The following is a 27,477-nucleotide window of genomic DNA, read 5'->3' as shown; positions in this document are numbered from 1 at the left end:
GACTGTGACTATTAAAAAAAAAAACACTGAAATTGTATACTTTAAGGGTGAATTTTACGGTATTTGAATTTCTTCCAATGAAGCTCTCAATAAAGCTGTGACTAAGAAAAAGATAGGGTTCTATAAAATAATTTTGAGTTTCTTATCAAACTTAACTTTTAATAAAAGTTGTAGCACTTAAGCAGGTATACAAGAGGTATTGAAAAAATCTATCCTTTTCCCTTTCCCAGTGAATAGTATATACAACAGACCTCAGTGAATTTCTGCAACAAGGATCAGTGCTAATGTGGAATTCTCACAACTTTAGGTGAACCTTTAAGAAAGCAAATGAGCTACAGAATACCTTGATTGCTTTAACTCCAGTGACCTGCAGGTCTATGAAGCAGCTATGGCTCCTTCCATTATTCTTCAATACTGAAAAAAAAAAAAACTGGAAACTTGGATTCACATCTGGCTCTACTGTATTATGTGATTGGAATAAAATTACATGATTCTCAACTTTTACAAGCATTTCATGGTTTTCAGTCTTGCCTTCTATAGTCAATACCTACTGGCTCTGAATCCTCCTTTCCTTTTAGGATAAAGCCCAGCATTCATTCAATGAGATTCTGACATGAGTTACCAAATACACTGCATAAGACCCAGGCCTGGCCAAGATCATGGGGTCCCATTCCTTTTTCCACAGGGACTACAGGTCTAATTCAGGGGCAGGTGTTCCACGGAAGAGTCCTTTTGTAGGGTCTGATTAGTGGACCCTAGAAAAGGAGGTTCTCTCTCTTCTTTTTGGGTCACAGACCTTAAGGATGTTTGCTTTTGATGGCCTCTTTCCCATTATGTAGAGAGGGCCAGCCTAAAAACGAGGTCAGGAGACAGAGAAAAACAGTCAAGAGATGGAGGCAAGGAGCCCTGGCAGCATAATCCCAGGCCTTGTATCCAGCTATGCCTAATGAGTGATATTAATGTTTTGAGGTTGTTACTTCAGTGATTCAGTGCAAGGGAAGCATTCTTCTCCAAGGAATCAAACACAATTTATTTTAGAACTAAATAGTACAGACTGAATAAAAGAAAGTTTTATCCTAAACTTTCAAGATAGACATTTTCTCACCAGGCACCATGTTGATTTTAACAGTCCTGTTAGTGGCCTTCACAATATTCACGAAGGATGTACAAACTGTGTCATTTGGTTGAGAAGTCAAGTTTGAAAATAACAATCTTTCCATTCTCTGTGCTTCAGAACAATTCTTAAAACACATCTAGTATGTTCTTAGCTCATAATTATTCAATTAAATTTTTCTTCTAAAAATAACTTAGAGCAAGAGAAGCATTTACTTCATACATACTCATCCATTTTCTTCAGTGTTCCATGGAGGAAGAAACTGCTCCAACCGAACAGATGTAACAAAAAGTATGTTTCTTATTTTGGCTTCTCTGTTTTAATGACAGAGAAAATCCTTTGTTGTTTTCATCTTGGTTTCAACATAGTAGTATCAATATCCTTTTCTTCCCCTGAATCTTGATCTGGCATCCAACTGAAAATAAATATATAATTAAATAATATTCTGGACACCATAATTAAACACAGATTTGGTAACAGGTGTCACTATATGAGAGAAGTAAACCAGTTTCCAGCACACTCAAAAAGGCAATGGTCACAGCTCCCAAGGGGGGGAAAAAAGATGGCGTTAAAAACGGAAGTTCCATTTAAGGTCACATTAAGGATTTTCTTCTTGAGTCCAAATTTCATTTATCTTTTTCTCTGAAGTACACTCAATGTATGTTGTTCTTCAAACAAACTTGACGTTCTAATTAGGTTTTGTTTGGGTTAATATTCAAGTGTTTTTTAAATCTTTAAATAGTAACTGAAAAGAGGAAGGAGCCTTGAACAATGTTACTGACACTTCAGTATTAAAAGTCCTTAAATTACTACTCATAGGTCAATTCTATGTTCTTTCACTTAAGCCTCACAGTGCAGCCACTTCTTAAGGGTGGTGTGGTAGTGTGAAGGGTCCTAGTCAGTAGAGAAGGCAAAATTGCATAGACAGTCAATACCACTCCCTAGAAATTCCATAGGAAGGAATTATTTTAGAGTTAAACCCTATTAATGAGGACAACACAGCCAGTGTGAGACAGACTGCTATTTCTTCATCTGAGCACTAGATAAAGTAGCTAAGAGCCACATTTTCAAAAAATAAATAATCTTCAAACATGGGAATCATGATCAGGATGATGAGAAGCTTATATTAAGAGGGAACAGCCGATTCAAACTCACCATCTCACCTTCACTCTGGGTCATACACTCACTGTTTGAAATATCAAGCAAAATTACCAGCACAATTTAAATTATTTTGTTTCAGGTTTTTGCCAAGAGTGCATAGGTTACATCAGTTAAGTGTGAGGCAACTCCACTATGCTGGAGGACTAACAGTGAGTCACAGTCTTAAGGGCTGCAAGAATCTCTAAGTCTGCTAAAAAGTTCCCTATACTGCTCTTTCTGGAGTCCAAAAGTATGAGTGAAGCTCTGCCTTGTACTGATATTTGAAATGGTCAGAAGCACGTTTACTTTTTATTCAAGATGGTTACAAATTTCTGCAGAAGGTAGATAAATTGTGGGAAATTTTTACATGTTCTGATTTCTTAAAGTTCTTTGGAGATCAAAGACTGATGTTCAGGCCACGAATTACAGGGAGTTTATTACAAATTCAATCATTACGATTAAAAAGGACAACTCATCACCTCTTACAGTAACTGTTCTTTATAACTTCTCAATTATTTAAACATGATCTGACATTCTTGAAAGATCTAAATGCTTGCATCTTACATGGGTAACAAAACTATGTGAGAGAAGGCAAGAAATCCTCTTTTCTTACATTAAATGACGGGAAAATATGGCAAAGAACTGTGTCACTTGAGAAAAGAAAGAGAGCATGGCTAAATTTAATCTAACTTTATACCTCCCAGGATGAGCAAACATGCTCAAGTTCTTGTCTGGCCTCCCAGATCATAATATCCTATACTCTCTGCTTCTCCTATCAACAAAAGGGAAGGGATCTGAGTGCTGTCCCTCAACAAACAAAAGCAGGTTCAAGTCCAAGTTACTGCTGTCTTTAGAGGGATGTCCATTTTTCTGATTTCGTATTTTCTTTTCACAAAGAGAAGGCTCCTGGTTTCTATTCCAAAGATCTTTGTAGATCTTTGGAATCAAAGAACACTAGAGTAGAAACCATGAGATTTGTAATGTCCTCTTAGGCTGTCTTTCCACAATCCCTCACTCTACAAATTCAAACACAGACACCAACACCTTCTCCTAATCACACCAACATGTAAGGCACAGTGCACGCACCGCAGACCCCACATTATGGGTCTGTGTGTAGCTGCCAAATGACCCACATACACAGTGACCAACATCAACTGTGCCCCATCTACACCTGCCAAGACTGAACTCTCTCTCTTTCAAAAATCCATGAAGTTTAGCTGCTGTGGTTAGCATAGCAGCAATAACGGAACAATCAGCTGTGGGTGTGCATGAATGCCACCTCACGTTAATTCACTGGGGAAGAAAAAATACATCCTTTTTTCCAAGTGATATCACTGCAACCTATTTATAATTACTAAGTCACTCACATATTTAACTCCGCAGAGCTAATTTCTATCATAAGCTTTTAAAAATTGTTAGCTACTTACCACTGATCTTTTACACTCAAAAAATGAGTATTTCAAAGCTTTGCAGTTTCCTTCCTTCAGACACTGCCGAGGGGATTTTCCTTCCTATGACACATAAAACAACATAAATACCTGAAAAATTTTCTCACAAAGTACAAAATAACTGTCCTTCTGGAAATAGTTCTTTTTTAAAAAGTTAAGGAAAAGCAGAAAACAATAATATAAGAAATAATTCATAATTCATTTTGACTGTTGGTACTTCAGAAAAAAAGGATAGAATGAAAAAATATGTAAAATAATTTTGGGGCACTTTAAGGGTGCCCTTGAATTTTTGAAAACGCTGGTTTCCATGGGATACTTTTCTTTAAAATGTTTATATAAAAATCTAGAAACTGTTATCTTCACCTCCTCATGTGTAAGAAAGGGAAAGAGTAAAGGTGAAAGTAGTAACAGGGTTTCTTCAGGGTTTTTAAAACTTTCACACTCAAGAAGTCCTAAAGACAGAGAAGAAAGTAGTGTGTGTGACACAGAGAGAGAGAGGGAGGAAGGGGGGGAGAGAGAGGGAGGGGGAGAGAGGGAGGGAGGGGGAGAGAGAGGGAGGGAGGAAGGGGGAGAGAAAGAGGGGGAGGAAGTGGGGGAAAGAGGGAGGGAGGGAGAAGGAGAGAGAGGGGAGGAACGGGAGAGAGGGAGAGAGGGAGAGAGAGAGGGAGAGAGAGAGGGAGGGAGGGAGGGGGAGGGAGGGAGGGTGTGCACGTGAGAGGGTGTGCACGTGAGCGATCAGGAATGCTGTAGTGGTGAATGGGAGGGTTTGTTCTGGAAGGTAGTATCAAGTGGCTTTAAAGTCTCCAATTACAATATCGTTTTAATGCAAGCAAGTTTATCTCCAACACATGTCTGTGTTTTCCCACCCCCTACTGCCACAGTCAAGCTCTCTATCCTGAGAAGCTCACTGAGTAAGAATTTGAAGAGGAGAGTGAGATTTTAACAGAATTTATATATACTTGGAAGGGAAGATCTGCCTGGGCCCAGTGTGAAATTAACTGGTCTTTAAGCAGTGAAAGCTCATAAGAGCTTAAGAAAAATGGATTAAACCATTCCCTTTCTGCCATCAAGACAGGACAGTGCTACAAGAACACATTCACAAGGGAAGTGCTTATTTCTGACTCTTAACAAGACTTTAAAAATCACACTTGACAAAGTAACTGCAAAACTAGATTAAGAGCTAAAATTTAGTAGTATTTTAGTAGGTAAACATGGGATAGAAATGACTTATCATATCTTCATTATCTTAAAATATTTTGAACAAATTTACTGCCATAAATTGAACACAAAGGCACTTAAATATATTGGACACAAAAGCATCTGCAGAAAGTGTATTTCACAACTCAAAGAAGATTAAAATTTAACCACTGCAAAATTTCTTTTTGAACCCCCTACCCTACTAATTTATCTAGTAACTAAACACTCACAAGGACTAATTTATTTAAAAAAAATTCAGAACTGTCCTACATCAGTTTAGCAGGAGGTTAAAAAGTAAATACAAGATATTCCTGTCTACACAGAGCTTCAAACAGCAGGTAGGAGAAGGTATACACATGCTAATGTTCACTGGCAGTGTGAGCAAGTCACAAAGTGGGAGAGGTAAGGGGGGGGGGAGGGAAAGGTGCTGGGGGGGTTCCTGTTTCCCAGGACTGTAAATGCATAAAACAACATCTGGAAAAAGGAGACTGAACTTGAATTTTCTGAATCACCTGAGGTTTAATGACATTAAACTAACTTGCAATTCTCAAGGGGAAAAAATCAAAGCCTTACATTTTATTACTGTTAAAGAAATAATAAATAAATCATATACTGCTCATAAACTTTACCTTTATGCAGTGCTTCACGATATAAAGGAAGATCGTGAAATCTTCCAACTCGAAGTGAATTCCAATGCAAAATGAATCAAGCAATTTTGTCTGAGAGTAAAAATGACCCTGTTCCATGTTAACTTTAAACACTCAAACAGCCCCAATTAGGTGCCCTAAAGTCTGAACAGCTTTAGTGCTGGTTCTCAACATTTCAGAAAGATGTTAATGAGGTCAGCTAGAGTACTACTTAAGTAGAAAGCTCTGGTGTAACTTAAACTTCACCTGCTCTTCATTATCAAGGATTTCCCCTCAAGCAGATTTTGACACCCCCACTCCACCACTGCAATCACTCTCCAAAACCTTTATTTTGCAAGTTGCAGTCACACTCCTAGTTTTTACTGTGAAAAAAGCTACAGGTACCACATCTATGGCATTCCTGATCCCCAGGAATCCTGGCCACATTCCAGACTTTATGTCTGTTGGACCTTAGATTTGAATTGTCATCTACATCAGTGAATCTCAAAAGTGAACCAGAACAGAGTTGCAAGCTTCTCTGCACTATAATGTTCCTCCCTCAAACTCTGTAATGAGGTTGCCCACATGAACAACATAGAGATAAAAGACTATAACTATACAAAAGACTGGGGCTTCCCTGGTGGCGCAGTGGTTGAGAGTCCGCCTGCTGATGCAGGGGACACAGGTTCGTGCGCCCCGGTCTGGGAAGATCCCACATGCCGCGGAGCGGCTGGGCCCGTGAGCCATGGCCGCTGAGCCTGCGCGTCCGAAACCTGTGCTCCGCAACGGGAGAGGCCACAACAGTGAGAGGTCCACGTACCTCAAAAAAAATAAATAAATAAATAACAAGGGGACTATAATTTCAAAAAAAAAGGACTGTAATTTATAAACTGATGCTTCCCCTAACCGTATCTGAGATGCCATCTTTTTCACAAGCTTTCAACCCATACTGCCAACTGCCTACCAGGAAGATCCATCTAGATACTACACTTAAGAGAGAAATATTACTTCATCTTCCTCCACCTCCACCCCTAATGGCAGATTGCTAATTGCCCCCTTAATATTCACTCTTCCTTTTGAGTGGGGCATATGGCTGAGCTAGATTTCCCAGCCACCTTGCAGCTGGGTATGGTCATGTGACTAAGTTCTAGCCAATGGAATATGCAGGGAACTGAAATGTAAAACTTCTGGGTTGGTCTGTAATGCAAAGTGGCTTGCCCCACTTTCCTCCCCCACGTTACTAGGCCTGATGATGTGGAAGCAAGGCAGTCTTGGACCATGAGTGGGAGAGTAACATCCTAACTCCCATCACAGCACCTGACACCACCAATCAACAGTGCTTAGGTCCATGGAAGACAGAGAGGATCAGACTAGACCCTACTTATAGGCAAACAAGATAGAGAATTCTCTCTTGTAAGCCACTGTTATTCTGGGTCTCTGTAATATTCGTCTGAACCTATAACCCAACTAAGACACTCCCAAGCTTATTTGCCTTCTGAGGTCAAGACTGGTGATTCCCAAACATGGCTGTATCCAAGAATCAACCTGAGACACTTTTAATTTACAAGGGAGATGGGGAGAGCAGTGGAATCTGTACTTTTAAGCTCTCCACCTCCATCTCCAGGTGATTCTGATGAAAAGTCAGCAGGTCTGGAAGCTGTTAATAGACACAAGGGAGATAACTTGTAATTGAGTTCCTTGGGCACAGTTTCAACTCCCAGGAGTCAGAATCCTAAGAAGTTTATCCAAGAGATGCCTTTTGAATCTGCTTTTTCCTTGTTTCTCTTCTCCAGCCCCACCAGAGTTTACATCCTTTTCACCATTACCCTGAGTTTCTCTGAGCCCCTACAGTTCCTTAGGGGCTATCTCTCAGTACAGCCCCAGAACTAAGTATTTTATGTTTAATTCCTCCCTAAAGTAAAGTCTAGCAGCTTTGCAGGTGGGTTAAAGATCGGCAAGGAGAGACTATAGCATCATCTGCCAAAAGATCAGATTAATTTCTTTATTCAAGGAGCTGAGGAATCAAAAACCTTATCATAAATGAGGTGGCCATACACAGCAGGCATGGTCTTGAGTTCCTGGTGGGGAGGGGTGGGCTAGAGCTGCCAGTGACACCATCCGAGAAGGTAGGATATCCGCCTGGATATGCATAACTCAATGTTTTGCCTCAGTATTGCCATTTTATAGTCCCGTTGAAGTGACCATTCAGGATGAATTTAACTCAATCTGTCAATGCACTTCTATTTAAGAGACTCTTTATATGAAAACACCACGTTTTCCTAGTTGACCAAATTCAGCAACAAAAAGGCCACATACTCAGTGGGGGAAAGCAACATCCGTGCAATGTGTCCGGGTCATTACGTCTGCCTACACCTTCCGAGCTTCCCAGAGATCCAATTTCTACAATGTGTCCCATTCATCTGTATGTCCCCTCAATCAGACCTGGCACGCAAATGTTTGCTAAATCAATCAATCACTGCAAAAAACCAATTTGGTGTTCTCCTTGCCACCAGTATTCTCTTCCACTTCCAGAGTTTCTTTCCTCAGTCCTACTCTGTGCCGGAGCTGCTCACTATGACACCCGTCACCCATGGCAACCGTCCTCTCAAACCTTCCGGCACACTCCCCGTCCTCCAGCCCAGCAGGGCACCAGCTTCTCGTGGGCCTGCCACATCTCCATGATTCTGCACGTGTTCTTTCAGATTCCCCCCACAAACACTACAGCCTCCACTCCTTTACTTGATAAACTACTACTCATCCTTTAAGACTCAGAGCAAATGTTACCTCCTCCTGTGAGAAGTTTCCAAATTCTCAAGCAAAATCAGTTGCTCTCCACTGGGTGCCCGAGGCATTTTGCTCCTCTACTCATAAAACAAGTATTTACTCAATGCTTACACAGCCCTTACCAAAAACAGTGAACCAAATGTAAAACATGAATCAGCAGAAACACCAATATAGCCTCATGGTTGATGTCCATTTTCGCGTAGTTGTCTTTTCTTTGAAATAAAGGCAACTTTCTGAAATTACATCTCCGAATGCAAAAATAATTGCACCCAACGGATTGCCCTCTCATCAGGCCTTGGTGAGCGGAAAAGGTACTTGTGCTTTGGTTGGGTTCAAGGCCAGAACCCAGGTTCCCCAGTCGACTTTGAACCTCTGCATTCACACTGGCTCCTGAGAAGACCTGGGGCTGTAGTGAGGGAAAAACAGGAGAGCAATAGCTCCCATCACAGCACGTAAAACCACAAGATCCACGGTAGGGGGAGCAAGATACAAAGTGGTGAAAATAAAGAGCTGCCTCATTTACAACGTACGCAGGAATGCACAGAACTCAACTCAGCAACACGTTCAAACCAACACAGGGTAGGCAGAGAATCTATTCAGCCACCACTGAACACAGAAAGGAGAATTTACTAGGCAATAGTGTGCCAGGTTCATGTAATTACCTGCTAATTTACTGATTCTTATTTTCTAGGACTCAAGAAACCTTTCTTATTCTCCTTTATGCCTCCAGAACCTAGCAGAGTGGCAACATTCCGTGTTTCTCGACCCGAAATGGTTTAACCTTTACAAAAACCCAACGGGGCGGCACCGTTCTCTCCAATTTCACACCACCTGGGAAGCGAGGCTCTGACAGTGGATGCGCCCAAATTCATTAAGTTGGAGCTGCGTTCGACACCGAGGACGGCGAACTCCGAGGCACTTCTCTTGACTATCGCCGCGGCCGGCCGAGAGCCCTCCACCGGCCCCGCCTCCCCGCTTCGGGCGTCGGTCACCCGAGCGCCCGGCCGCGCTACCTGGAGCACGCAGTCCGACTGCAGCAGGCACGCGCCGAGGTCCTCCTTCAAGCCCGCGCACGCGCCGCCCTCCGGCTTGTCCTCGTAATAGCGGGGCATGACTGTGCCTTCCGCCAGCTGCTATCCAAACCCGCTCCACTCCGCGACGGCCCCGACTTGACTGAACGCCAGCGACGCCGCGGCGGGCGGAGCCGGAAGCCGCAGCCACCACTTCCGGCGGGCGCGGGGCGGACCTCGGAGCCCGGGAGGCCGAGCGCGCGGCGGAAGTGAGTCACGTGACGCGCCGCGCCGCGCCCCCAGCTCCAACGACGTTGTTGGGAGGGAAGTTGGCCCCGCGGCAGCTGGGCTCGGCAGCTGTGCGGCGGTGGCGGGTCAGTTTGGAGCCGTTGGAGGCCGCCGCGGGGCTCCAGGTGAGGCCTGCCGACCGCCCTGTCTGCGCGCGACTCGGGCTCACCCGGGGGCCGTTTCCAACGGCAACTCGCGGCCCCACGTCACCCGGCCCTGGAGTGACCGCGCCCGGGTTCGGGTGCTCGGCCTGCGGCGGGGCTGCCAGACACATTCAGTGGGGCTGGTTACAGTTGAATTTCAGATACCAGCGAAGAATGTTTTCGTATGCGTATGTCCCACGCAGTGTTTCGAACCTGCTGATATTAAAAATTACTCTTGTATCTGAGATTCAGTTCTAACTGGACGTCCTGTGTTTTTATGCAAAATCTGGCCGCCCTACCCGAGGCCCCGGGCCGGCGGGGAGCCGTAGGGCCCGGGAAGCGCCGCCGGCGTCCCGGAGGAGGCCTGGGGAGTGGAGCCAGACACTGGGCTGCCGGGGCGGGGTGTGGGGGCCGGACGGTGACCGGCGCTCCCCTGGCTTCAGACTGGTTGGACCGGAACTCCCACGCTGTCGTTCCGCTGCTGAACTAGTCAGGAAGTAAAACACTGCATTTGAGTTCTGCTTTGTTTTTGCATAACATAGTCATGAACGAGTTGCTTGCTGGTCATGCGCTGGTGGACCTGTGAGATAGGCCATTTATTTTACCTCGTCGGGAACGTCGTTTCAGTTTGGCTTCAGCAAAGGCTTTCTCTTAAAGTCTTGATGGTCGAGAGCCCACATGACAGGTGGAGTTTTGAGCCAGACTGCCTGAGTGCACATTTGGCTCCATCAGTATCACTGCTCCTGCCGGGGAGTGGGGGGAAAGGAGGAAGCTGAGGCTTGAGTCAAGTGAAGTGTGGGGAAAACGTGGACCCTATGAAAGTGTTATTATGAAGGTTCAGAAGGGCGTGGGGTAGCCCTTGCCTGAAGTGCAGTGATCATTTCTGCAGCCTCAGAACCAACTCCATTCGCTTTTGAGCCCTGCCTCTACGCAGGGATTGGAACCGACATGTAAGGTGACTTCTCTCATAACTCACAAGAGGGGTGCTAGTAGCTGACAGTTTCTTCGATGACTTGGAATAGAATTTTTTTTCTTCGTCCATCTAGGAAGATGTTACCGAGTACTTCAGTGAATTCCCCAGTGCAGGGGAACGGGGTATTGAGTTCCAGGGATGCGGCCAGACACACAGCTGGAGCAAAACGCTACAAATACCTGAGGAGGCTTTTTCGTTTCCGGCAGATGGACTTTGAGTTTGCTGCCTGGCAGATGCTCTACCTGTTCACTTCCCCACAGAGAGTTTATAGAAACTTTCATTACCGGAAGCAGACAAAGGATCAGTGGGCCAGAGATGACCCTGCTTTCTTGGTCCTGTTAAGTCTCTGGCTCTGTGGTAAGTGTCTGTCTGCAGGAGAGTTGAAGAATAAATGAGCGTTTCAGGTTGGGCTTGTCATTTGGAGAATCTTTTGTTATCAGCATGTTGTGGGTCACAATTTGGGGATCTCTGCAGCTGTTTTCTTCCTCTCTGAAGCCTCAGAAATCTCCTCACAGGGAAGAAGGTGGTATTCTTCCTGATTTTAAAAGTCCCAAGCAGGTGCCAGAGTCAACTGTTTCCTCAGAACTTTCAAAAGCAGAGGACAGAGTCACTCCATGTCTTTTAACTACCATGACAAATAAATTGATACCCAAATGCAAACTTACTGTGAAAAAGGACTCCCGAGGTTGGAAATTGCATTTCACCATCAGGCCAATCCAGAATGAGAGTTCTGAAAGTACCAATGTGAACTTGAGAAACTGCTTTTAGTTCAATAGGGCAGTGAAAGGGTCTGAGCCGTCTTTAGGGTGTGAGTGCTGCTGTGTTCTGAATGCTGGGGCTACCCTGGTGAACCACAGATGGATGGGGGCCTCCTCAGTAAACTTCAGATATCTCAGTGGTAGTTCTGTGTTCCCAAGGTGGTCTGCATTTCTTAATCAATTACATTTAACACACCTTTGGGGTTTACATACCTGTCTCCCACACTAGAGTGGGCATCTGAAAGGCAGAGACCATGCCCTGTACCCCTAGAATCTAGCAGAGTGCCTGAATACATCTTGTAAATCTTTCTTTCAGTGTCCACTATAGGATTTGGCTTTGTGCTGGACATGGGATTTTTTGAGACGATAAAGCTGCTCCTTTGGGTTGTATTCATAGACTGTGTAGGCGTCGGCCTTCTCATATCAACCTTAATGTGGTAAGTACGGTTAACTTTGGTTCTTCAGATGCTGTGGTAGAGCCTCCATTTGCTTGCTTCAGAGAGTAGCTGATGGAAATTGAAACAAGATAGATGAACTGAAAGCATCGATTTTGGCTGCCAGGATTAATATACCTTGTCCTCCTGTGTTGGTACCTACATCAGAAAATACTCTAAGGGGATGGTCTGCTGTGTCAAAGCACAGCAAATAAGTGAATTGAAGTAATGATTGTGTCGTATTAACAAAAATTTTGATTTTGCAAAAATATTATGCAGTTAGCCAATTCTGCTTAAGCTGTCTGGATGACGGCACAGTATTCTGCCTTTGCCAGTGGGTCACTTCTAGAGTTATAAGATGTAGAGGGTTATATTATGGAATCTTACTTTGCATCTTTGACATGAAATGAAGTACACCTGAAAAAGGATTGTTTTGGTGTCTTTCTTCTGAGCCACACACATGGGTTTTATTGACTGGGTTCTCAGTCTGACTTTGTCTGGGTTTGCTGTACCAACAGTAGTATACTGAGTATAAATCTGGTGTTTGGTTTTTCAGCCTTCTCCCTGATCAGTGCTCCTGTGGGGCTGGCGGAAGGGGTGGATGTGTGGGTGAGCTCAGCAGGGGGCCGGTGGTGGTGGTGGTCGTATGTCAGAGAAAACACTGGAACCTGAGTCAGAGAGAGACCTGGGTTCAAATGCCAGCTCAGCCATTTACTGTGTACTTCTTAGCTCCAGTCTTCTCTTTTGGAAGATGGAGTTGATTATCTATTTATGAGGTATTTGAAAAGATTGTGGTATGAAAAGCACTTGGCATATAGTCTGTGCTCAATAAATGGTAGCTGTTAACATTTTAAGCAAGATTCTGAGACGCTAACCTCTGATGATACCAACCTGTTATTTTGCTTTGTAATTTATGACTAGTCCAGTATAGGTCTTGTATCTGCTAGGTAGTTGGAAAATGCAATGCATCATTAACCTAAGATTCTAAAATCTGGCCTAAAAAGAATACTGCTAACCAACGTAAGTCACATATTCATTATCAAGATATCCAAGGGAAACATGCTAGGTGAAAAAATTTCAATAAATAAGGCTTTCAAACAAATAGTTTGTAGCCGGCATTCTGCCTTGAATGCACGCGATTCTGCGATCTGGAGGGTCGCAGAAGCCGGGAGTTTAGTACCTTCAGTGTGAGTCTGTATCATAGTTTGAGTTCATTGGAGAAGGACTGAGTATATTTTTGAGAACCTACATTGTGCTGTGAATCGTGTGAAGAACCAGAAATAGAACTCATGCGTGACTCCAGTCATGCCAGGGGTGCCACAGAAGCCAGCATGAGGAGGCATTTGGGCAGATGCAGTAGCTGATTCCTGGCGCCAAGTGTGAAGGCAGAGGTGTGGAACAGCGTGCCAGGTATGGGAGCACAGGGGGCACTGCATGGCTGCGGAGGAGATGGGAGTAGAGAAGTTGGCCCTAAATGCAATTTAGAGAAAAGAACTGGACTTCAGCTCATAGGCTGCATGTGGGAGTAGGAGGGAGGGGGAGCGGTGGGGAGCTTGGAGGCTTTGAAGTCAGAAATGCAATCCGGTTCACACTTCAGGAAAGATCCTCTCTATGGCAGTGGAGACGGAGGAGCTGGAGAGAGTGGCTAGGCTGGATACAGTCGTGGGGTCTGCACTGGAGCAGAGGAGGCCCGGGCTGCTGCGGTGTCACAGAAGTAGATGAGGGGAGGGAAGAGCAGGACCCGGGGCCTCTGGGATGGCCTGGGAGTTTGGGGCTCAGCAGTCAGTGGCCAGTGCAAGTGAAGCATTCCATGTTGGACATGTTGAGTTCAGGAGGCTTGTTGATAGTGAAGTGAAGGTTCATTGACCCCTGGGGTAGGTGACTAGGAAGCTGCAACAGTCTGGCCGAGATGAAGACATGACTGGCATTATTAATACGGAGGTGGGAGAGGAGCACGACAGCTGTCTTTGAGCTCTCTCAGAAGGCGTGTCCACGTTCTAGAGGTGAGACTCGGAAGGAGGCCGGAAGCCTGGAAAGCAGCCATTCAGGGGCTAAGCAGAGAGGTAGGGGCAGTAGCAGGACCCCAGCGTGGGCACTTGAGTAGTGGGCTAGATGCTTATTCCATTCATTTTAATGGCACAGGTTCTCAGCTCGAGTGGAAGGTGTTCTGGTGAGCTCGTTTGCTCGATCAGAGCACTGTTGTCTTGCCGCTTTCAGGTAGCTGAGTACAGGACTGCTTTATTAGTACTGTAACACCTTCTCCCTCTTGTTTCTTTCTTTTTTCTATTTTTATTTCCACTAAACATAGCATTTTCTTAACGGTATCCTCAAAATGAAATCACATGTGGAAGAGTCCATTGAATTTCCACAGCTGTGTTTATAATACAATGATCTTTATTGTTCTTTTCCTTTGACAATCTGTCTTTCTGTTACCTGGATGTCTGTCTTCTCGTTCGTTCGTCATTTAACGGAACGATTAGGCCACGCTGTGGAACAGAGACACCAGCTGAGTGATTGTTCCTGTGGCTGGAGACACCGTTGGCCCCTCTCTCCTTACTGGTTCCTCCTGACTCCCTGACCTTTCCACGGGGGAGACCCAGGTCCTAGGCCTTGGACCTGTTCTCTGTGTTCACTCTTTGGGTGATCGCATTTGGGTTCGTGGCTTTTAATATCATCTACACACTGATGAGGTTATATCCGCAGTTTGGACCTCTCCTGTAAACTCTAGACCTTCTCTACCTCTTACTCCAGGCTGACAGGCATCCCCACCTCGCACCTCAGTCTTCCGTTTGTTTAAGGCTAGAATCTCTCAGTCGTCCTTGACTGATCTTTTTTTTTTGTACCCTAGCACTCAAGTCTAGCACTAGTCTACCTAGTGCATCTAGTCCTATCGGCTCTGCCTTCCAGCGGTAATATATCCCCATGTCAGCACCTCCGCTGCTGCCACCCTGTTCATCTGCTCGCAGCAGCCTCCCATCTGCCTCTCTGCTTCCACTCTTGTCCCCAGAGTCTGTTCTCAGACCGGCAGCCAGAGGAACCCTGTCAGTACAGTAAGTCGGACGTTCTTAGAACTCCACAGTGACTTCTTATTCCACCAAGAGTAAAAGCCCAAAGGTCTGACAGTGGCCACAGGCTCTGTAAGGTCCGGCTCCCGTTTGTTTTCGGATTCCATTTCCTGTGTATCTTCTCACTTGTCCCAGGCACTCTGCGCCCCTCCCCCATTCCTCAAGCCTGCGGGGCCCTCTGCCACCTCCCTGTACCCCCCCCCCCCCCGACCTCTGTGCTTGGACTCCCCTCTGCCTGGAATGCTCTGCCCCGGGGGATTCCCATCACTGCCCTTGGGACTTTACCCAGATGTCGCTCTCTAATGACCATCATCATATGTAACATTTCAACTTTGTATTCTCTGTCTTTCTGTACTGCTGTTTTTCTCTATGGGACCATCTGACAGCTATTTGTATTGTTGTCAGACTACTCCCCCGAGATTGAAGGCAGAAATTTGTTTTGTTTACCGCTGTATCTCCAAATGTCTGGAATAAAGCTTGGGACATAGAAGGTAGTTGGTAAATATTCATAATTAATTTTATTGTACTATGAAATGAATGTTAACTTTTCAGGTTTATCTCTAACAAGTATTTAGTGAAACGGCAGAGCAGAGACTATGATGTGGAGTGGGGCTATGCCTTCGATGTGCATCTGAACGCTTTTTACCCTCTCCTCGTCATTCTGCATTTTATCCAGCTTTTTTTCATCAACCGTAAGTAGCAGTTACTTCTCAACATATTATCAAAAAGTCTTCATTGTACCCACTGAAAAGAGATTCATTGTATGTGTCTCTTCCGCAGATGTCATCCTAACGGACACATTTATTGGATATTTAGTTGGAAATACCTTATGGTTGGTTGCAGTTGGCTACTACATCTACGTAACTTTCCTAGGATACAGTGGTAAGTAATTGCGTTTTTTGGTTGATTGACAACACAACAGGGAGGGGAAAAGTTGCAACAGTAATACAATTAGCTTACTTTCATGGAGCTCTTACAGGCACTGTCCCGGGTGTTTTAGGAATTCTCCCATTTAATCTTTACAGATACATGGTACAGCTTTACTTGTCCCCATTTTTCAAATGAGGAAACAGGCACAGAGAGATTAAGTAACTTACCCATGGTCACGCAGCTAGCAGGTGGCATAGCTGGTATATAACAAATTTTATAATTTCAAGGAACCATGTTAAACCATATTGATGCTGTCCAAGTTACTGGCAGGAAACCCACTCAGTTTCCTCTTCCTTTTCTCCGAGGCTTTTGGGTTCTGGGTTACCGGCAGTCAGAGTGAGGAAAGGGTTGGGTCCAAGGTGTGAGCATGTTTAAAACCTTTGCCTCATTTTCTGTTTTATGATTGTGGGCTGGGGGAGCTTTGAAATACTCCTTATTTTGTAAACATCTGTGTTTAAAATAGATGAACCCTGCTCACAATTCATATACTGTACCCCAGCCACAGTACACCAAGTTCACCCGTCACAGGGAGATTGTGGGGCTCAGGAGCAGGGGAGCGCCCAGGGGTGCAGAGGTGGTTACGCGTCAACGGCAGCAGTGCCTGCTCAGCAGTCTGGGCCTAAGGCCAGGTGCCAGGCCACCTGCTGGAGTGGGGAAGCTTAGGGATGAGAGGTTCTGTAGATAATCACAGAAGATCGGGCCCAGCTTCTGCTGAGCTCAGGACGTTTGTGAATTCATCGTTACATCGTGCTGTCGATTCATTTTTCATAGTATGAATGAGAACCATATTGACATTATTCTTCATGTATGTTAAGAAACAATCACTACTAAATAGAGTTAGATTAAATCTAGAGACCTTACTTATGATTTGTTAGCATTATATTCTTAGCCCTTCCTTTCTTGTCACTCTAGATGATCAGGCTCTTACTGTAAATACAAGCCACTTGTACTCACATGTGACTGGCTCCAATGGTGAGAGCTTCCCACGCTTGTCCCCTTGGCTTTGCCAGGAACCGCTGAAACGCCCCTGCCACCCACATTGTAATACCTTGTTTGGGGCATTGGGAGTCCTTTCTCTAGTTCAGGGGAAATGTTTGTGACATGTTATATTTAGGCTTCTAATGAATTTTCACGTTTTTTGAGAAAGTTTTAAAATGTCATTAGCACACTGCCACGTTATGGTTTCTCAAAGTGGATTTTGCATCACTCTCCTGGTAACTCCCTATGATTTAGAAGATTCTTTGAGCACAGCTCAGTTTCAGTTTGAGGACTACTTGTATGAGAAATATTTAGGTTAGAATGCATGGGGTAGAGACCCACTAACAAGCCATGAGCAAGAAACAAACACGGATATCTGAGGGTGGATTTTATATGTGAGAGTTTCAGTTCTTTCCTAAAGTCTGGGATACTAGTTGAGATCTCACCTTCTCAAAGTGGACGTGTAATGCTTTCCCCCGCTGGGAAGTCGCAGACAGCTGAGAGTTGGGTTTTCTCCTATAACATCCTCCATCGCTGTTGGTACGTTAGGATGGGAGGCTTCTGAAGCATCACAGGTTTAAATTCACCACCGCGTCCATTAACATTGGCGATGTTTGACCCTCCTAACCTCAGTCCTGGATTTGCTTCTCATTCAGCCTCTGTGCTGAGAAACCTCTGCTCGGTTTCTTCACAGCCATGAATGAGAAGGAAATAACACAGAGTAGTAGTAATATTGCTCTGGCTGCAATACAGCATCGTCAGTAAGATGCTTCAGTAAGATTCACAGTATGTGTTGCCTGCTCGGCCCGTCGTGCTGTGGGGGAAGCCGTCTTCCAGAACGCTCATTTACTAGTCCTTTACTTTTCCCACCAACGCATGTGGGTTTGCTCCTTTTCCAGCACTGCCGTTTCTGAAAAACACAGTGGTTCTTCTTTACCCGTTTGCACCTCTCATCCTGCTCTATGGACTGTCACTAGCGCTGGGCTGGAACTTCACCCACACACTGTGCTCCTTCTACAAGTACAGAGTGAAGTGAAACAGGGAGCCTCTTACATCTTAGGTGCGTCAACAGTATTGGTGAGGTGGTGATTTCTTGTGAAACTTGTAAATAAACTATCATTGTAGATATCTTAAAGGTGTAAAGTTTGCAAATTTGAAGAAATATATATGCTAACACCGTTATCTAGTACATTCCTTAAAACTAATTAAATGTACATTTCTATAATAAATATTTTTTAAACTAAAGCATGTATTTTATTCTGCACAGAGAATATATGCAAAGTACTAAGGGCATGCGGAAAAGAGAAAGGTAAAACTTTTTAATATGAATTATTTTTGAAAGTATCCATTTGGAGAACATGGTAATAATGTTTCCCCTTCTCCCCTCCCCCACTGTTACTGACAAGGTACAAAGTCCAGCCCCATTTCTAATGGGCTGCATTTTAAACTTTTATATAAGTCACAGGATCCTAGTGTAACCTTCAAAAGCCTCTACTTGTAATTCAAATAGAAATCACTGTACTACAGGCTCCAAATATCATTAACAGCCATTGTTCATGCAAAAAAAAAAAAAAAAAATTACCCAACAAACAAAATACAGTAGATCGAAGAGGTCCCCGGAGGCTACTCTTACTCTAGAGACTGTATAGTAGCATACTCAGGGTCTGAGTGAACACCTGCATGACACTGATAATCACAGTCTTAACACCAGTCTGCTTTTCTTTTTTAAAAGACTTTCCAAAACCCACATATCAAATCCACGCCTGTTTTCTAACTGAAAACAGTACCAGTAAACTATTATTATATCAGTGTTAAGCAAAACTAATAATAAAAAAAGCTTGGTACCCATGAAGTTTTTACCTGTTTATTTATATTAGGAGTCTTGAATTCAAAATGGCTTTTTAAACTTCTTTATCTCAAATACACATGAACGGTTGTGGCACAGAGAAACAGTGATGAAAGGCACAGTCAACAGGACCAGTTATCAGGTTTTCAGTTATAGCAGCAAATTTGAAAATAAATAATCTGCCTTTAAAAATCCAACAGGTACCTAAAATATTACTACAGAGATTACCCATTCAGCCAATGGAGACACTGTAAGGAAAATATGTACAATACATTTACGGAGAAAAAACATCTGGTTCAACCTGGTAAAGCAGTTCCTCAGGCAGCTTCTCCCAGGAGTGCTTCCAGAAACACCCCAATTACAAAGACAGCCTTTCCAAACAAAGTTTGTTCTCAAGGAGAAATGCTTCAGTTTTTCATTCCATAAATGAAACAGTTGTTACAGTTTAATCAGCTGATTTCTAAATCTGTCTTAGAAAATGTGACTGTCTACACTGAAATGAAAAGTATCAACTGTGCTGGCAGTGCATCTTACAGTACTGTCGATATCCACCATTTTTAAGGCTCAGAGACTATGTCTTCAAAAGGTATTTTCACCCAATTTCAGCCAACACTGCGTATTTCAAATAAATAATGGAATGCTAATCAAACTAAAATACCAAACCTTTGATTCCAGGGCAGTTTGCTAATTACTAACACCATGAAGCCACTAGGAGCAAGTGACATATTAAACAGCTTCCCTAGTGTCCAAGAGTACTGAATGTTCCCCACAACACACAATCCTTAGTTTAGAACAATTTTAGCACCACTCTTCCTAACATTTTTCTGCACAAAGTGTTTCCCATTCAACATTCAGTTCACGTTTTTGAACGACATCTAAATTCTCAACTCACACATAACTGGAGTGCCAGCTCTTTCTTGTTTGTTCCTCTGGAAATGCTCTAGCTAGTGCCCAAACAGGTGAAGCACGTGTTTCAGGTAAGAAGAGAAGAGTTTCTATATAAGCATTGATGATATGGGTATATATATGTATATATATAACAAATCTTTTGTTGTTTTTTAGTAATACTGTAGTAGTGGTCTCTTCAGCACTGTAGGTTCACATGCATTGAAGAAAAGTAAGCATGTTAGTTATCATGGCATATATCTGTTAAGATTAATAATTTACAACTATCAGACTAAATTTCATACACTATAAACACTGCTACATAGCTTTGAAAAGTTTTCTTTAAAGAGATCAGATGTCAAAGTTCTCTTAGGACCTCAGATATGATTATGACTCAAATTTCTGACCTTTCGATAATGTTAGCCTCTCATTTTCTTTCTTTTAGCTCAACTTTTCTTACATCAAGGCTATAGCAATATAGTAAAAGAAGCACAAAAAGTAATGGACAAACCAAAATTAAACTTCATTAGCAATTAATGGCTTGGAAGCAGAGAAGCATTTTGAAAAGTATTCCCTAAGTACAAAAATTTGGTCAGCACGTATAGGATTTGATCTGTGCTTAGACTATAAATTTTGGTTAAAAAAAAAAAAAGTCCTTCAATACAGATTATTTGGTCTCTACATAAAAGCATAAATATTTTTTTTCTCTTAATGTCTTACTTAAAATATCACTGTTCCTCATTCTTAAATAACTGACAGGCTCAGAGCAGCCTAAATCAACATAAAGTGACACCTATTCCAGGAAAAAGATTCCTTACTCACTGGATCCTGCTCCTGCAATCTCATGCTAGCGGTTCCTTCATGAAACGCTACAAAGGTGCTGCAAGTTTTTGCCAACAACCTGCCAAAGAGGATTAACTGAGGTCTCTGGGAGAGAATCCCAGATGAGGCCTGTGTATATGATCTGCTAGTGCAAGACTTTATTCATAAGTTTATCAAGAAATACCCAACATACCAGAGGGGATCAAGTAGGAAGGCTTCTCCGCTTCACCTCTTTTAAAATCGTATTCATTTTCTATTGCTGCATAAAATCACGGCAAATTTAAAAGCGTAAAACAACACCCATTTATTATCTCACAGCTCTGTAGGCCAGAAGTCCAGGCAGGCAGGACTGAGCTCTCTGCTTAGAGATTCACATGGCTGGAATCCGGTGTTGGTGTGGCTGAGCTCTTAGCTGCTGGAGGAGAGTCCACCTGCACACTCCTTCCGGCTGGTGGCTGAGTTCAGTTCCTGTGGCTGCAGGACTGCAGTTTCCATTCTCTTGGCTGTCAGCTGGGGCCTCTCAGCTCAAGACCATCTGCATCCCTTCTCATGCGGCCACCTCCACCTTAAACCAGCCATGGTGCCGCAAGTCCTGCTTTGAATCTGACTTCTGCTGACAGCCTGAGAAAACTCTGCTTTTAAAGCGCTCGCCTGATTAGATTAGCTGTCCCCAGATAATCTCCTTTTTGCTGTACAACGTAATTATGGATCATACTCACAGGTTCCACACATACTCAAAGGGTTAGGATATACAAAGTCATTGGGCAAGGGGGTCATCCATGGAATTCTGGCTGCTACAAACATTCACTGCTATTAATTAGAGCAATCTCTCCAAACATGCTGTTTCCATATAACCACACTTGTCTTTGAGGACAGCACTGTTGGAAGACAACTTTTTTCATTATTATGACAGATTTAAAAAGAAGCCTCCATAGCGTTGCTGAAGTTTTTAAAATAACATCTTCTAATTATTTACTAATGCAATTGACTTAAAAAGCTTGTTCAAAGACATCTCCAGCAGCCGAATTAACCTTCACGCACATGTCTATAGGCTGTGTGCTAAATCCATGTGCGTTCACATTTCCCAAAGCTTGTCAATCACACAAGTTTTGGAACCTCATCCTCAAGTTGTCACTCTTTTTGGACTACATAGTAGGGACAGTGAATGCTGTAAAGAACGCAGGAGACTTAAAGAACTTAGAAACTGGATCTTAGAATCCTGGAATTAGGTCCTCAACCTTCTCTTCTCACCCGAAATACTCATCATCATTTGCACTACGATATATTCTGCATGTCTGCTTTTAGCCTCATGATGGGAATTCATTATTCTGGATTCTAAAATGTTCATATTAGCACTCTTGACACACTGCTGTGCTACAGAATTTTCTGTGATGATGGAGATGTTCTATATCTGTGCTGTTTAACCCAGTGGCCACTAGCCATAGGGAGCTAGTGTGACTGAGAAGCTGAATGTTTTATTAATTTAAACTTAAATAGCCACCCTGTGTCCAGTAGCTACTGTGGAGGACAGTGCAGCTCCAGAGACATCGTGCCATATACATATGTAAAAATAAAATTAGTCCCGCCATTTGTACTTTTCCCCACTCACTCTGGGTAAAAGTGGTTCAGTATCCACTCAAGGTCAAGTATGTACCTTCTCTCGTTCCAGGTCCCCTCATCTCTGTCCCAATACTTTAGTCCCTAACATGACTCTTAAGGGCAACCACTATAATCGCTTGCTTGAGGCAAGGCTGGGTGCTTCTAATTGTCTAGTGGCAACTGGGGGAAAGGAGAGCGCAGCTAACACGAGGGTCCGTGAGCACCCGTGCAGCAGAGGAAGCTAGGAAGCATGACTTACAGGCTTGCCTGCAGGAGCTTGACATTTGGCCAGAGTGATTACGTGTATGTGCACACACACTCGCCACAAGCAAAGTAGACAGCTGAGTGTGTGTGTGTGGCAAGGACAGTAGGTAAAGAGAGTTAAGAAAAAGAGGAGTGTGGGCTGGAACAGTTGGTCCCCTTCCCCAGACGCTACCTGGGCACCTGCCACGTGTCAGGCACTGTTCTGGGCTCAACGAGGCACTGGTAACAAATCCATGGGGAGGAAGGAGTGCACAGGAGAGTCCTTGAAAGATGGATAAGATTTGGCTGAAAGTCTTCTCAGGAACAGGAGGGATGAGCTAAGCCTGGGAGGGGAGACTGAGCACAAAAACAGGACAAAGCTGGCTGGGTAAGTAAGGCTCAGTCTCAAGACTGAGACACCCAATGGCCAGGAGCTGCAATTACTGTCACCTCCCTAGACTCAGAGCGTGGCCTTTCTTCCTCAAATCAGAGTTAGCTACTTGGTAAGCAGGGAAACAAGGGGATTCCTCCAGATTTTTACCTCCTGATACTTATTTGTTACAGCAGTAATTTAGTATGTGAAGCTGGTGCCACAATTTTGTAATGGAAGGTTTATGCTTTTGCAGTGACATTTCCCTGTTAGGCGCTGGGCCAAGGAGATTTGGGAAGGAAATAAAACGTAAATTAAAGAAAATAAAAAGTAAAATTTAAAAACCTCAATAAAAATTTTTAACTGGACTCGGACATAAAGAAATCATTGTTGGCGACGTCAAGAGACGTCAAGAGACGTAACTAAGAATTATTCAAATACGGAGTAATGGAAATAATTGTACCCTATCAGTGTTTCCCAACCTTTTTCACTGCATAACCCTGCACAGAAAACAAGGCTGTCTGGAAGCTGTTTGTTCAGCCTGCTGGGTAACCAGGTGACACTCCTCCAGGCTAAAGGCAACCAGCTAGAACCTCCAGCTGCCAGAGGCCTCAGCCACTGGCTACTCTGAAAGCTCAAGAGATTCAAGCTCTGCACACCTGTAACCGCCTGCAACCCACCTGCGGACACCAGGCTGGTTGCGAACTGATGTTGATAATTCATAATTTTGTAAAAGTAAAAGACTTTTGTAAAGATCACCGATTGCTAAGGCTGATAATATTTTTGTTTATAGTAGTGATATCATGTGGAATTTGCATGTTTAAGAGCAATAAATACTCTTCAGATGTGAATTTACTTACAAGTTCATAATGCAATAGAATAATTTTGGAAAAACATACAACTGTTACAATACCTTTCACCAAAAAACCAACATTACAATTTTGTTTTTCTTTAAAATTAAACCAATTATGACTCATACAATAGCATTACCTAGAAAACATTTTGTCAGAACTCACGGAGTGCAGATATAAAAGCATCAAGGAAAGAGAAAATGCCTCTAATTCATGGATTAAAGACAAAGATTAAAAGAGAAGAGTCTGTCATTTTACATATCAAAGGAAATGTAATGACTTCAGTCTATGATAATTTGGGTTGAATGCATCACCCCTGCACATTAAAATTTATCAGACTGATTTTTTGTGACTACACACCATACACAGTATAGTAAAATAACCCTCAAAAAGGACATTGGTCTTTAAAATCTTGGCTTTAAGGAATGACAAATGCCTTTGAAAATATTTTGTTCAGAATCACTGTGATTATAAAAGTACTTCAGTTAGGAAATCAATCTAGAATCATTCTTAAATGGCAGTGCATTTGAAAAATGGCATTAACTTGTAATGTTTGCATTTCCAAAGAAAAATATAGAAAGAACTTAAAAAAGCAAGGTAACTGGTTTTCAAAAAAAGTATTGATTCAAAAATTTACTGCACAAAAATATGTACTTCTTAAGTGTTTCTAATAAATTAACTCCGTAGCATTTTATGTATATTTGTGTGTGTGTGTGTGTGTGTGTGTGTATATATATATATATATAATCCCTGATAATCTATAAAAGAGGGTCTATAATATTAAAATAAATGAACTTCAAAAGTACCCCCTTCATAAAATGTATTTAACATTAATTTTTCTCAAATTTTAAGGAATGTAACAATATGTACAACTCTTATGTATTAGTATAATACCAAAATAGTACAAGTCATATTAACAGGCTGTCATAACTGTAAAATGTCTGAGTCAAGTTAAAACTGGAGGACAGCTTAGGTTCGAATGAATACAATTATCCATGGAAGATTCATTTTCCAAGTGGAAATGACAATCATCTTATCTACAGTAGATTTCACAAGAGGTAGAATTCAAGTTACCAAAAAACGGTACATGCTCAGCCATCTTTAATCAACAAATTCACAGGGAAAAAATGTGTTGGTTTCTTAGGAGATAGTCAGTTTGTGACTTTTTTAATATGAATCTGAAATACAAGATAGTGAACAGCATGAAATGGCAATTTTCAATTCCAAAAAGGTCTTAATTATGAAATCCAAATGCTGTAAAAAATGTAGAATCTAAGCAGTTTCACTGATTTAATATATTGTCTTACCTCATTAAGAATGGCCCAAACAGCAGAATTCTGAATAACTGAAAGTCGGAATGCTGAGATGGGGTTTAGGTTGGGATCCACCATTCCTTCTGCAACACCATTCTCAAATTTCCCTTCAAAGTAAAAATCAACACTCATTGGGTAGACTGAAACAAGCACACATAAATTTTCACTGACTTAAAGCAGGGAAGGAAAACACCAAAATATTTCTAGTGGATGTTTTTACACAAAGAGCATGGGTGAAATTTTTCCTTCTTTCTACCTTTATTCAACTTTTAAACGTTTCATGAAGTAGTATATGCTTAAAAACATTAGAAGCAACCTATTTAAAGAGGCAGAACTATATATTTTCTTATTGCAAATTAAAAAAATATATATTTGTTCTTACAACAACTAACACACAAGTTTTTAGCAAAATGTGACTTACAAACCTTACCAAATATACTCTGTACCATCTTTCAGTCTGATCACTTTGAGGATTAAGTCAATAGTAACAAATTTCAGTGCTTTAATTAGACTCACAACTGTTGGCCTTGAGCAGTTTCCGAGGTCACATCTAGATGGAATTAAAAGGTGATACCTCCTCAAGGCAGTTCCAACATAAAACTCCATTATAAATAAGCTCAAGCAGCTCTCCTGTAAGGATAAGGATCAAGAAGTTCTATAGAAGAGGACATGCTCAGTACTCAATTTTTCTTGCTGTGAGGAAACAGCAAGAAAACAAAACAAAAATGCTACTGAAAAAGTGACAGGAAAATGGTCTGTTCTGAGCCACACTGCTCTAAGCCAGGGATAGGCAAACTTCCTAAAAAGGGCAGATAGTAAATATTTGGGGATTTGTGGGTCAAGAGGGCATCTGAGAATATCATCCAGGTACTTGTGTAGAAAAAGAGAAAACTAATTTTCACAAAATTTTTATTGATGAAATTCAAAATGTAATAACAACTAAGTTTTTTTTTTTCTGCTAATACTAAGGAGCATGTAATTCCTTATGGGGGGATAATACTTAAATTAACTGGTATTCAAAGTTAGTGTTCCTTATCATCGAAATCGATTGCAAATGTTCATCTGTTAATGTGGATCTATAATGAGATTTGATGTATTTTATCCTGAATGCTTCCTTTCACACAGCCTAGATACTGCAAATATTGTTATTAATCCACAAGCACATGATTTTAATGGAGCATGTCCATGACTTGGAAGGTATCTGCATAAAATTCTATTAGATTCTTCTCTTTGATAATCTGCCTCATCATTACATTGCAGATGAATCACTTTCAATCAAAGTTTGGGGGAAGCTCCTCAATTAGCTTGATATTATTACTTGCAGTTCAAATAACGTTAATAGTCATCAAAGTGACCTGAATGCAATATAAGTTTTGCACATAAGCACTGCTTTGTCTTGTACTTTTAGGTTGAATTAAGAAACGTTATCAAGTCTGAAGCAAAAACTAATTCTCAAAGAGATAATAGTGGTTGAGGGCAGTTCTCACTTGGAAAATTTTCAATCTTATTTCAGAGCTAAAACAAAACAAAACCAAAAAAAAAAAAAACCACAATAAAATTTTATCACTGCTAAGCCCCAGAACTGCTGTGTGGCAGGGCAAGTCAGGATATTCAGTTCTTATTTCTGACAAAAATTCACAGAACTGATGTTGATGAAGTCAATGAGAGTAAGTAAAGTTCACTGGCAACACTACTGGTTCAATAAATTAATGATACACGACAGACTCAAATACTCTCTGTAAAGCACCTGCTGATGAATAATAACATAACCATAGGCTTTAAACACCTTACATTGTTGCAAGCTTTGTAAATCTGTCCATCTAAGCCTTCTTCTCCTCCACACATATTTTCACCACCATTCATTGTAAAACATCCTAGCAGATCCCACTTCAGTTTGTATGAACTTTGTGTTTTCTCAACTGGTTTGAAAACATTCTTGCCTGTACTTGTTCTCTACAGACTATTCACAGAGACCAATTCTTCAGTCACTTCAAACCTGGCATTGACTCCAAATAACAACTAGGCAGTATCAGTAATATCTGTCAACTCACCAAGAGCCAAGGAAAACTCAAATAATTTGCATTGCTTTTCGACTACTGATATTGTTCCCGAAGTCCCCAACTCCTCAAGCAATAGTTATTGCTGAAAGCCTGATGGTCCGAAATGAGTTTATTTTCTGGGCACACATATCTGCTGTAGTTAAACATGATTTAATTAACTCATCATTGGTAAATGGTTTTCTTGCTTGGCTAACACATGAGCCAGTTTGAAACAAACTTTGGTTACAGTGTCATTTGACTCTTTTATTTTTGTGAAGAAATTCTCAGTGATGAGATATCATATTTTAAATCTTCTAATTTTTCTGACCATTGCTTTCCTGTGAGTTGGGGATATTGTTGTGAGCGCTTAGTAGTGGTAACGTACTCTTTAGCACAGCTCTTGTGTCACTGCATCATAACCACATAACCTACCATCTCATTTTGTAAAACAACCCATATTCCACTGTGTTAAAAAGCACAACATTCAAAGTCCACTTTTCTCTTCCTGTTTTGACATGAAGGGTAATCACTGGTAATTTTTTTTTAAATGTCACAGTAGAGTTATGTGTGTGGCACTTTAAACACTGTCAAATTATAATGCATCAAAGCTATTTGTAGTGC

General features: G+C 42.1%; 4 protein-coding genes across 8 annotated transcripts in view; 2 read left to right on the top strand and 2 right to left on the bottom strand.

Moving 5' to 3' along the window:
* INPP4A (inositol polyphosphate-4-phosphatase type I A) overlaps positions 1–1,204 on the top strand; it is a 148,026-nt gene extending 146,822 nt beyond the window's left edge. For both annotated transcript variants that reach the window (XR_004475663.2, XR_004475662.2), the window contains exon 27: positions 231–1,204. The gene's annotated coding sequence lies outside the window, so the exon portion shown is untranslated. The remainder of the gene's footprint in view (positions 1–230) is intronic.
* Positions 1,004–9,507, bottom strand: LOC101285285 (cytochrome c oxidase assembly factor 5). Its single transcript, XM_004277767.3, has 3 exons — positions 9,323–9,507; positions 3,682–3,765; positions 1,004–1,529 (listed from the first exon to the last, which is right to left on the bottom strand). Exons 1-3 carry the CDS (start codon positions 9,419–9,421, stop codon positions 1,488–1,490), a joined length of 225 nt encoding a protein of 74 aa, XP_004277815.1. The 5' UTR covers positions 9,422–9,507; the 3' UTR covers positions 1,004–1,487.
* Positions 9,508–9,589: 82 nt separating this feature from the next.
* On the top strand, positions 9,590–24,202 carry UNC50 (unc-50 inner nuclear membrane RNA binding protein). Of its 3 annotated transcripts, XM_033401852.2 has the most exons (7): positions 9,590–9,732; positions 10,797–11,080; positions 11,798–11,918; positions 15,533–15,672; positions 15,761–15,862; positions 18,156–18,197; positions 23,162–24,202. In XM_033401852.2, exons 2-7 carry the CDS (start codon positions 10,801–10,803, stop codon positions 23,203–23,205), a joined length of 729 nt encoding a protein of 242 aa, XP_033257743.1. In that variant the 5' UTR covers positions 9,590–9,732; positions 10,797–10,800; the 3' UTR covers positions 23,206–24,202. The 3 variants fall into 3 exon arrangements, with proteins under 3 accessions (XP_033257743.1, XP_004277814.1, XP_033257742.1); XM_004277766.3 differs by lacking the exons at positions 18,156–18,197; positions 23,162–24,202 and adding an exon at positions 17,788–18,133 and having other exon boundaries at positions 9,594–9,732; XM_033401851.2 differs by lacking the exons at positions 9,590–9,732; positions 18,156–18,197; positions 23,162–24,202 and adding exons at positions 10,317–10,705; positions 17,788–18,133.
* MGAT4A (alpha-1,3-mannosyl-glycoprotein 4-beta-N-acetylglucosaminyltransferase A) overlaps positions 18,739–27,477 on the bottom strand; it is a 108,874-nt gene continuing 100,135 nt past the window's right edge. For both annotated transcript variants that reach the window (XM_033401848.2, XM_004277764.3), the window contains 2 exons: positions 24,812–24,924; positions 18,739–24,682 (listed from right to left, as the gene is read on the bottom strand). In XM_033401848.2, coding sequence (XP_033257739.1) covers positions 24,656–24,682; positions 24,812–24,924 — 140 coding nt within the window. In that variant the 3' untranslated portion in view covers positions 18,739–24,655. The remainder of the gene's footprint in view (positions 24,683–24,811; positions 24,925–27,477) is intronic.

The sequence above is a fragment of the Orcinus orca genome, chromosome 13 (genome assembly GCF_937001465.1).
Source record: "Orcinus orca chromosome 13, mOrcOrc1.1, whole genome shotgun sequence".
NCBI lineage: Eukaryota > Metazoa > Chordata > Mammalia > Artiodactyla > Delphinidae > Orcinus > Orcinus orca.
Note: the sequence above shows the minus strand (reverse complement) of the source record. Positions and strands in the feature narration are given on the sequence as shown.